General features: G+C 39.2%; 1 protein-coding gene across 2 annotated transcripts in view; it reads left to right on the top strand.

Annotated features, from left to right (window-relative positions):
- Positions 1-12,298, top strand: part of cntn5 (contactin 5) — a 380,291-nt gene that overhangs the window by 342,087 nt on the left and 25,906 nt on the right. For both annotated transcript variants that reach the window (XM_080429360.1, XM_080429359.1), the window contains exons 17-18: positions 4,025-4,174; positions 9,240-9,310. In XM_080429360.1, the coding sequence (XP_080285486.1) occupies positions 4,025-4,174; positions 9,240-9,310 (221 nt within the window). The remainder of the gene's footprint in view (positions 1-4,024; positions 4,175-9,239; positions 9,311-12,298) is intronic.

Below are 12,298 nucleotides of genomic sequence, written 5' to 3' on the forward strand. Positions count from 1 at the left end.
TTTGCGGTCTAAGTGGTTGATATGAGTGAGGTAAATGGCTCTCCAACGCAGCAAACAGAGTTATCAGTTCATGTTTGAAGAGCAAAATGAGCCTGACTGAGCGGCCCTAAAGAGCTGCTCTGCGTCCCGCGATAAGACTGTGAGCTCTGTTGCTGTTTCACTGAATGTCTGGCCTCACGTGGCCAGAGCATAAGCCTCGGCTTCATTCATGTCATGCAAACATGCTCTCAGTCTTAACCCATTAAGACCGGGAACGCATCTGTGTGTCATTAGAAGATTTCTTTGGCTATTCAAAAATAGCAGAAGCTCATAGCGCATATATCTGCAATTCTTTTGAAAAATCTTGAAATGTGTGCAAATCTTTGAATATATATATATATATATATATATATATATATATATATATATATATATATATATATGTTTTCTCCGATCTGTGCTTCTGGGGGGTCCCTGGAACAACACATTTTGAGATGGGGGTCCGCGGCCAAATACATATCATTTTGGGGGTCCTTGACATGGAAAAGTTGGAGCACCACTGATATGGCAACATACTGTTAGGATTTGAAGAAAAAAAAATTGGCTGTGGACCCCCATCTCAAAATGGTTTGTTCCAGGGACCCCCCAGAAGCAAAGATTTGAGTTACAAATGTTTCGCTTTAAAAATATATATATATTCAAAGATTTGCACAAAATATTAAGATTTTTCAGAAATAGCAGATCTACAAGCTCATAGCGTGACACTCGGTGCCACGCTATGAGCCAAAAGTATAAAATAATGGTTATAGCTAAACATCTAAAATGACACAGATGCGTTCTTCTCGGTCTAAATGGGTTAATGTTTGTTTATTGTTGTAGGGGGCTAATATTGACCAAGCCTGATTACGGCAGCCCGGGAGAGGAGCCAGATTAGGCGCGGTTAATCTGTCGGAAGAGCAATCCTTAATACTCTCATAACACGTGACACGAGGCTGCGCACGACTAGAGACATGAATACTGATGCAAGCTGTATTATAATGCAATGAAATGCTGTCTCTCTCTCTGCCTTAAAGGTAGGGTAAGTGATATTATTTTGGTTAAAACAAAAAAGGTTTTTGTTAAAAAGTTAAAACACTATATTCTGATAGTATTCATTGCTATGGAGTGTCATAGAGCGTGTCAGAGAGACCCCTGTTACTGTAACAGGGGTCTCTCTGTCTCTCCAGCTCTTTAATAAACACAAAATACATGTTCAGGTAGGTGACACAATTTCAGCCTATCAGGAGAGAGTACCCATTTATCAGCTTCATTTTTTATAGTGTTCCAGTTCCAATTGTGTCTGCTCATTTATTCGCGTCATCACCTCCAATTGTACTTGTTTAATCTGTATCCTGACTGAGTTCTCTATCCTGATTGGATACAATTGGTATCCCGACCTGAAAATGCATGTTCTGTTTATTGAAGAGCTGGAGAGACATGGAGACTCCTGTTACTAAACGAACACTCTATAGCAATGAGTACTATCAGAATATAGAGCTATTTAAAGTAATACAATGCAGGTCCACAAATAACGTTTTTTAGCAGCCTCTGCTGGTCATTACCGTCACTGCAGGTCGGTCGTTTATTCCTGCGTTGCCCAGAATTCCATTTGTTTCACCGGAAGACGGAAGCGTTTCAAAAAGCGTTCTTTTAATTGTTTTATACTATCTGTGCATCGTTTCTCTTAGCCAGTGAGCTTTAGTTACCGTGAGCTGTGTTTCTTTTGCTGTTGTTTCTTCGATCTTGAAATCCTACAATTGCTTAAAAACAGCGTGAGATTCCTTTTTGTTATTACCGCGGTAGTTCCTGGCCAACAGGAAACGCGGTGCGGTAGTTCCTCGCCAAACAGGTGCATTTCCGTTTCCGTTTTCCGGCCGGATGACGTCATTTTCGCGGGAGAATGACTACCCTAGCCACCGTTTCAATATAAAATAGTTCATAAAAGGCTTTCGGGGGTGAAATTCATGGAGTGGGTGTTGTGAAACATTTGCACTCACAAAAGATATACAATTTAACTTAGTTTTGTTGAAAAAGTTACCTAGTATTACTTTAACACAAAGAAACACTAAAGAAAATCACTTACCCTACCTTTAACATGACACCACACCACACCACACCACACCACACCACACCACACCACACCACACCACACCACACCACACAGATGACACACCATCATGAGGTACTCATGCAGTGATTCTATTTTCAGTTCATCTGTTTTATGCCTTTGGGTCGTCGAGCTCTGAGTATAACCACTTGAACTCCTCCATTTTCTGGTTGCGAATATTATCCAAAAATAGAAGTGCCACAAGCTCACAACACGTCGCAATGTGACACATTATTATCGCCAGTGGTGGAAAAAGTACTCAAACGTTCTACTTAAGTGAAGTATCAAAATTTACTTGAGTAAAAGTACAAAAGTATTGGTATCAAAATGTACTTTAAGTACCAAAAGTAAAAGTACTAACATTTTTGAAAATAGCAGATCTACAAGCTCACAACACATCGCAATGTGACGTGTTGTGAGCTTGTAGATCGTCTATTTTCAATAGCCTAGGTTTAAAATAGGGCTAAAGTGGCTAATGTATGTCTTATAATGTAATAAATTATATCTGCAAAGTAACTAGTAACCAAAGTTTTCAATAATTGTAGTGGAGTAACCCTAACCCTAACCAGGGGGTCCCCAGTAATATTAGTTAATAATATTAACTAATATTACTGGGGACCCCCTGGTTAGGTTAACGTGGTTTAAAATGCTATATTATAGCATTTTAATCACGTTAACCATATTTAATGCTTTGGCCATTCAAAAATAGAATATATACAAACTTTTAGATCTGCCATTTTATTTATTTTTTATCATGAACATTTGTGCAAATCTTTGCTTTTGGGGATTCTACAAATGTCTTCTAAATCCTAACAGTTTGTAGTAATAATATCAGTGGTTCTCAAACTTTATTCATGTCAAGGACCCCCAAAATGATATGTATTTGTCGATTGGAGCGGACGGAAGTGACGTTTTTTGGACTGGATTCACATCCGTCCATGCCATTTTACAGGGACCTAGGATGATTCCTAAGATGCGTTAGAGCGCCCCATGTGGATAATGATAATTTTCAAACGCGACAATTCTCATTATGGCACTCAACAATGTGTTAAGTAAATCATTTGAGTCCTTCTTCCAACCACCTTTCCCCCCCCTTTTCTTTCTGCCCTGACTCCCACTCCCCCATTGTTGTACACATATAGTGTTGTTATTGCTGGGGAATTATTATTCCCCTGCTTTTTTTTCCCCTGTTTTTGTTTGTACATATAGTGATGTTTTTTTTTTCTGTATTATTTTTGTGATGATATTTGAACTGTTGGTGCCACTATATAGGACTATGAATTGAATACCAAGGACCTCAATGGAAACAAGACCACAAGGACTTTTATGAACGGACCTTTTAGACAGAGTATTTTAAATGTAACTGTGCTCTTTTACATTTTTGCATAAAATAATAAAATATTCAATCAATCAATCAATCAATCAATCAACCCTTTGCCCTCCCCCCCAGTGGTGTAAAGTAACTGGTGTTACTGGTGTAAAGAGTATTTCCAATTGTCTATACTTTTACTTCTACTCCACTACATTTCAGAGGCAAATATTGTACTTTTACTCCACTACAATTATTTGAAAACTTTAGTTGGTTACTTTGCAGATATCAATTATTACATTCTAAAACATATACATTATCCACTTTAGCCCTATTTTATTCCTAGGCTATTTGAAAATAGCCGATCTACAAACAAACAAAAGGCTTGTAGATCTGCTATTTTCAAACATGTTAGTACTTTTACTTTTGGTACTTTAAAGTATATTTTGATGCCAACACTTTTTTACTTGTACTCAAGTAAATTTTTAATTCTGGACTTTTACTTGTAATGGAGTACTTCTACATTGTAGTATTGATACTTTTACTTAAGTAACACATTTGAGTACTTTTTCCACCACTGCCCCCCACAGACCCAGAGCCAGTCACAGGGGACATGGAGTCAGCCATGGCGGTGCAGCTCAACCCCTGGGTGGAGTACGAGTTCAGGGTGGTGGCCAGCAACGCCATCGGGACGGGAGACCCCAGCACGCCCTCCAGAGGAGTCAGGACCAAAGAAGCCGGTAAAATAATAATCTCCTTTTGCCAGTGTTGATTTCGTCGACTAAAACTATGACGAAAAATGTTCGTTGACTGCCTTTTTTTCACTGACGAAAAACGAAATAAAAAACGAAATAAATATAAGGTACGATGACTAAAACTAAGACTAAATATATTAACATTTTCGTCAACAAATAAAAGCTAGACTAAAATGTCAGGGAGGGACTAGTGGAAAAGAGATCCAGTAGAACTAAAAGACGAGTCATTTTATGCTTGGTTGCGCTCAAGTGTAAAATCTGCCATTACGACGCCGTCATCTGATGATATTTAGTCGACTAAAACTAGACAAAAACTAAAACATTTCAGATGACTTAAACGAAATCAGAAATTGTCGTCAAAATCAACACTGTTCCTTTCACCGTCGAGCAGTACATATATTATCGCTTTTTGTGGGGGGGGTTTTCCCCGTAAATTAACGCTCTACTTGATCATATTACAGCGTCACACAGAAGCATCACACAGAAGCATCACAAGTAGCAGATCTACAAGCTGGAAACGCGGCGCAAAGCGACGCGTTTTGAGCTTGTAGATCTGCTACTTTAGCTATTTTTGCTATTTAGATTTTATTTATTTTTTAATCCTGAAAATTAACAGATTTGGACATATTGAGGTTTGTACCTGACAGCGACAATTTACTCAATTACTTGAGTACAATTTTTTGTTACTTTTACTTTACTTGAGTATTTCCGTTTTCGATAATTTATGCTTCCACGTACTGCACTACATCTTACATCGCAAATATTCTACTTCTTTTTTACTCCACTAGGATTATTTGAAAACTTTAGTGATTGTTACTTTGCAGATTTATATATTATTTAGAAATGTTATAACCCACTTAATCCATCGTTTGTACTTTCTGTATTCGCAGATAGCAGATCCACAAGCTCACAATGTCTTGTGAGCTTACAGATCTTCTATTTTAAATATAACATTTGGCAAATTTTGGAACGTTTGTACTTTCACTCAAGTCAAATTTGTAATACAGTCCTTTTTACAGTAGGGTAGAACCGGGACGAACGACGCGCAGGGACGGTTGCAACACGGACCTTTTTTCATGCTACACTTAAAATTCGTCACATCCTCTTCGTCTTCGGTCGAAAACATCAGACACGATTTTTTCCCAGTTCTGATCAAAATTGGCAGAGTTGAAGCCACTTTTGTGTATTTCCACACTGTAGTAAAAAATACCCTATTTGAGTGTTTTCCATTTGTACTGCTGTGTTTATTTGGTGCCGATTGTAAGGCTAATCTGTGGGCTAACTCTCAGTGAAGGTTCCATTGAAAAATATTCATTAGCTTTTGTGCTAGCTAGCAAAACATCCGGGGAGGGCAGGGAGGGACGAACGGCGCATTAAGCCACTCGATGCATTACGGACAGGGAGGGACGAACGGTGCATGTGTAAAACAACAAAGTTGAGGAAACAGACAGAGGGGACATTAACATGATACATTTATTTGACTATCAGCATGGTCATTTGCTCGTAGGGTTCTACTGAAGCATCAATGAGAGTTAGATGCCAGAAATGTAACGTTTGTACTTGTTATAGGACATTTCATCCGACCGCGCCGTCCGCCCCCCGTGTATGCACCGTTCGTCCCGACTGGCGGCCGTGTGCGGAGAGTAGCGCAACGTCACTTTACTTACCGATTGCGTTCGACTCGTTTCACTAAAATTAAAACGGACTGCGGGTAATGGGAGAGGACAAGTGTCTCTTGTTCACAAAAAAGTATGGTTACATGAAATTAAGTAATCTCTGTGCAGGGAGGGAAATAGAAAAGGGTGCGTCGTTGGACCCCACTCTCCCCTCTTTATGTGGCATTACTACGAAGCGACGCGTTGTGAGCTTGTAGATCTGCTATTTTCTGACGACACAAAAGATCCTCGCCCAAAGGCAGGACTCGCAAAAACATAAGCCCCCTGGCCTCTTGTCGTCTGAGGCGTCGCATGCAAGGGACCTTCCCAAAGCCTGGTGATTTATCACAGCTGCAGAGCTTATGGCTGGTGCGTGCGTCAGCAGCAGAGATGGTTCAGGGCCACGTGGCCACAACGCCCTTGTTAGCCCGTTCATCCCGGGAACGCATCTCTGTCATTTTAAGATTTCTTTAGGCTATTAAAAAATAACAGGTATACAAGCTCATAGAGCGAGAGCATTGCTCTAATGACATTTAAACATCTAAGATCTAGGATTTTCCAAAAACAACAATAATGGTGAAAACAGCTGATCTACAAGCTCATGGCGCGTCCCATTTTTGACACGTAAGCTTTATTAATTGTGAAAAATGTGTAAAAATCTTTGAATATCTATGTTTTTCAAGCGAACATTTGTAAAACATGTTGTTCCAGAGAACCCCCCAGAAGCAAAGACTTACATTGTTACAAATGTTCGCTTTAAAAAGTATATATACAAAGATTTGGGCACATTTTCACGATTGAATAAAAAACAATTAGCAGATCTACAAGCTCATGAGCTTGTATATCTGCTATTTTTGAATAGCCTTAAAATGACACAGATGCGTCTCCCGGTCTTAATGGGTTAACCCGTTTCATTTTAATTGGGAGGAGAGGACGTGGAGAAATAAGCTGCTTACATGAATTATGACAAGTTTAGTGCCTCATGCTGAAGTGGCCCAGCCACTCTTCTTTTTGCCCAAAGGCAGGACAAGCAGGATAAAGTATTTACATGTGGATTAAAGCAAAAATAAAATCTCACTGACATTTTTGTGTACTGCATGGCCAAGTCCTGATGTGCGATTTGTGGAACAGTATGAAATGAGCCTCCACACACACACACACACACACACACACACACACACACACACACACACACACACACACACACACACACACACACACACACACACACACTAGCGCCGTTCCCTAAACAATTAACACAAAATCAAAAGAATCACGGAATGAGGCTTTAACCTTTGCTTTTATATGCAATATCCGAGAGTCTCGCATCTTCCATAAAACACTAATGGTCTCGGACCGAGACCATTAGGGTTTTTATGGAAGATGCTCCTGAAGATATTGCTAGTTTTATCACTTCAAATGCTGTAATATTAGCTGACACACTGCTTGTAGATCGGCTTTTTCCGCTGCGCAACATGATTCTATAGAAGGCATGGTGGCTTCTATGGAATCCACATGACTGAAGTCAGTCGTGGTCGACTGAGAACTTTAATCATCCATGAATTTACAGTGAGTGGACGGAGTCTAAATTCGTTCTTGTGCGAGCTCCATCGTTTTGAGTTATTTTCATAAAAAGAGAAAGGGCAGAAGAAGAGGTGGGGGAGGCAGGTGGAGTAAGGGGAAGAGAGAGAAAGATCAATAAAAAAACAACTAAAGTACAGGTACTCAAAACATCTAGGGTGCCAAAAAACTGAGACTCTCGTTTTTGCAAATACACCCGTCGAGTGCCATCAACGAAGATCTACTTTTTTCCTTCTTTTTTTTTAAAATTCCACAAGAGGGCGCTCTAACACAACTTAGGAGTGATCCTAGGACACTGTTAAAAGATATGGACGGAGGATGTGACGTCATTCCAAAAAAACGGACGTCCATCGATCTGCCCCAATGATAGGATCTTGAGAAAAACACTTCTATCTCCACATCTTTTTTTTGTGGTGAAAACCATGGACGGGCGATCGCTCTAAAATGGCAGATCGCGGTTGAATTATTATTTTTCCAGTCGAGAGACGGACCCCTACCCCATCGCCCGGACGTCTTTTGTTTACATCCGGGTCCTCGTTGTGGCTTCTACAGCCGTCTAAACCTCGCCGAGACACGGTCAAAACGCTGGCACTCTGAGGATGATTTGGATGATAACACCTGGCGCTCAAGTAAATCGTCTCTGTCGGGTGGAAACCTCATGTCCAAAACTGTTCCTTTTCAGGATTCAAATTCAAAGGTCGCAAAAGTAGCAGATCGACAAGGTCGCTTCGCGCCGTGTTTCGAGCTTGTAGATCTGCTACTTTTGATGCTTTTGTGTGACGCTGTAGTATGTATCAATTACTGTGTTAATTTACGGGAAAAAAAACACACACAAAAAGTTAAAACATGGAGATAAGAGGTTTCTTCCCCCGACAGCAACGAAATGTACTTGGTTGCCATCCACCGCTGACTGTTCATGGCCAACAGCGTAGCGAGCTGTCTGACTCACGCGGCTCACTCATTTTCCCTCTTCTGGTGAAATATCATAATTACAAAGGTCGACGGTCACCAGGAAGTGGCTTATTTAATCTGTCCTATCTCCTCAGCGTAATTAACAGACTAATTGCTCCCGTCTAATAGCAGTTCCTGCTCATCCGTGGCGTGCTGCTGAATGCTAGAACAGGTTCACTGACTGAGCTGTGTTATAATTTCAGTCATTTCATCGGCTGCGTCTGGCGCGACAAGATCCTGAGCGTTAATTTAACTCTGAAATTGAGTTGCAGCGACAGTTAATGGAACCAATCAATTTAGTTAATAATATAATTATTTTTCATAATTTTATGAAATAATGTATGAGTAATTGATCCCTATTTTAGCATGTCGTTACAGGCGGAACGTTAAAAGAAATCTGAAATTATGAAAATAGCTTATCTACAGTAGAAGCTCGTGTTGCGATGTGACACATTGTGAACTTGTGGATCTGTTATGTTCACAATTTTTGCAGGACGACATATGTATTATACATACAGTATGTGTATATATTATGCTTTCTTTATTAGGCCTACAGTGTATGTAAAAAATGAAGAAAAAAAAACGCTTCTCGATTATTCGATTAATTAAAAAAAGTAATTGGCAGAATAAGAAAATAAGAAAATCGTAATCGTAAATTAACGGCCTTCTTGATCACTCTACTACAGCTTCACACAAAAGCATCAAAAGTAGCAGATCCACAAGCTAGATCTGCTACTTTTGCCATTTTTGTTTTATTTGAATCCTGAAAAGTAACAGTTTTGGAGTTATGAGGACTTCAGAGTTTGTCAAAGTGCTCTTTGGCGTGGCAGAACAAAGCCCAACTCACTCTTTGTCGTTGGCAGTTCCCGCGGTGGCACCGACCAACGTCAGCGGAGGGAGCGGACGGCGGCATGAACTGGTCATCTCCTGGGAGGTAAGGTCTATATTCACTGTAACATGACTGATAGTCCATGAGCCAGAGCCCCAAAATTGAGCAATGATTATCGAAAGAGTGGGCAAAACCATACCTATATTAAACTGTTCATAGGGTCAATACGAGTAAATAAATATATGATAACCTTTACACAGGAGTAGCTTTGTCATGGTTATCACACATTTTGTTATTTTCCCCATACGTACATGACAGGTGAAAAAATTACAACATTTAAAAAATAGTTATCATAATGAAACTTCCTGAGTTGATTACTTACATGAAGACAATGATTTATCGTATTACAAGTTTTCTGAAATTGTATATTTAAATATGCAAATTAGGCATTTAGTCCATGAGCCAGAGCCCCAAAATTGAGCCAGATATTGAATATTCCCTCGTTAAAAACCTTTGACTCCAACATCTTAACAAAATGAAGTAAGAATGTTGACTCTGGCTTTGTCCAATGTTCCAATGTTGATTCTGGAAAGTTATACAAATTCGGGCATATTTTCGTAATGCCTAATTTGCATATTTAAATATACAATTTCAGAAAACTTGTAATACGATAAATCATTGTCTTCATGTAAGTAATCAACTCAGGAAGTTTCATTATGATAACTCTTTTTTAAATGTTGTCATTTTTTCACCTGTCACGTATGGGGAAAATAACAAAATGTGTGATAACCATGAAAAAGCTGCTCCTGTGGAAAGGTTATCATATATTTATTTACTCGTATTGACCCTATGGACAATTTAATATAGGTATGGTTTTGCCCACTCTTTCGATAATGAAATCTTGTCTGGTTCATGGACTATGAGGGTTGACATTAAAGCTGCACTGTGTAACCTTCCTCTTCTACCCCGGATTTGAACCCGGTTTCCTGCTTAAGTGCTGACATTTTTTACCATTGAGCTAATAGAGCCGGCCTGCTTGCTCAGGGGATAAACTGAATCTTGACCATCAGGTCACCAAAGGTCTAGGTGAGACATGACCTTTGACACGATCGTCTCAATAGAAGAGCAGGGAGACAAAATACAACCACCCCAATTGTATAAGTTATATTGTATTAACCCATTAAGACCGGGAACGCATCTGTGTGTCATTTTAAGATTTATTTGGCTATTCAAAAATAGCAGATATACAAGCTCATAGCTTGATCTGCTATTCTCTTGAAAAGTCATGAAAATATGTTGCAAATCTTTGAATATATTTTTGAAGCGAACATTTGTAACTCAAATCTTTGCTTCCGGGGGATTCTACAAATGCCTTCTAAATCCTAACAGTTTTCGGAAAAATGTATGTTTCTATATCAGTGGTGCTCAAACCTTTTTCATGTCAAGGACCCCCAAAATGATATGTATTTGGCCGCAGACCCCCCATCTCTAAATGTTTTGTTCCAGGGACCCCCCAGAAGCAAAGATTTGAGTAAAACATTTTCCCTTTCAAAAAAATATATATATTCAAATATTTGCACAAATGTTCAAGATTTTTAGCAGATCTACAAGCTCATAGCAATGAGCTTGTAGATCTGCTATTTTTTAATACCCAAAGAAAATCTAAAATTACAGAGACGCGTTCATGGATTGAATGGGTTACTATATAAAAAAAGTTACATAGTGACACTTTTATGACTTAAATAGACCGTTGACCTCAGTCCAAAACACCAGTTTGATTATTACGTGCTCTAAAACAGTGGTTTTCAAAGTGGGGTCCGGGGACCCCCAGGGGTCCCTGGCACAAAACACTTTGTGCCAAGGTTTGAGAGCCACTGAAATAGACCTCAGTCCCTCTAGAAATGGCTCCAGACGCAGCATAGCAAAAATAACACCAGCCGTACTCTTTCTTCTCTGATTTTAGCATTCAACACAAATACTTAGAAGAACTAGTTGTTGTTGTTTTCACACTTCCACAAAACTGTGGAAAATAACAAATGCCTTGTTGATTTACTGTGCTGTAAAGCATCGATTGAGGCTTTGAAATGCAAGTAAAAAGCAACTGAACCAACTATATAACGTGATATAAATCCAGTGTGCCGATCAGTGGAATCAAGGATCCAGCAAACAGGTTTCTCTGGAAGCCTTTATGTTGAGACACTGGTTCTGCCCAGCTAAATGGATGATAGTTAAATGATATGAACCAAATGGACCCTTACAGGTTTGCAGTCGTGTAAAGTAACTAAGTACATTTGTACTTATGTACAATGTTGAGGTATTTTTTCTTTATTGGAGTATTTCCAGTTTTCAGTACTTTTACTTCTCAGAGGCAAATATTATACTTTTACTCCACTACAATTATTTGACAACTTTAGTTACTAGTTACTTTGTAGATTATGATTATTATTATTACAAAACATACTTTAACCACTTCAGCCCTATAAACATTTCGGCCATTTGAAAATAGACTATTAGACGAATAGACGATTCATCTGTTATTTTTGAATATTTTTGAAAAATATCGAAAATGTTGGGACAATTTTGAATAATTAAAACATTTACACAAATATTCTCCTCTGGGTGGGGGTCCCTGGCACCAAACATTTTCAGATGGGGTCCACGGCCAAATGTATATCCATTTTGGGGGTCCTTGGCACAAAAAAGTTTGAGAGCCACTGATTTAGAAGGCATTTTGTAGAATCGGCCTCAGGTCTCAATGGGTTAAATACCTTCACTTATTTTTGTGTCGTGGGGAATATCTGTCAGAGATTATTAAGGTGATAAAGCCCAGCTGATGGACCAGCCTTCCCCACGCTGGGTTTGCTAAAGCATGAAGGGAAACCGTTTTGGTTATTAATGACAATCTTTAAGATGTACAGATGATCCCATTAGTTCACACCCAACCGCACTCACTTTTGAGCTGAGAGATGAGCATTCCTTTAGCGGTGTTTATGGTAGACTTAAGTTTTGAATCTTTTTCCACGTGAGGTTGATTCTACAGGGATGGGACGATAGTTGCTATCATTTGTCAGTGGTGTAAAGTAACTAAGTACA

The sequence above is a fragment of the Gymnoscopelus braueri genome, assembly GCF_963280865.1.
Source record: "Gymnoscopelus braueri genome assembly, chromosome: 5".
NCBI lineage: Eukaryota > Metazoa > Chordata > Actinopteri > Myctophiformes > Myctophidae > Gymnoscopelus > Gymnoscopelus braueri.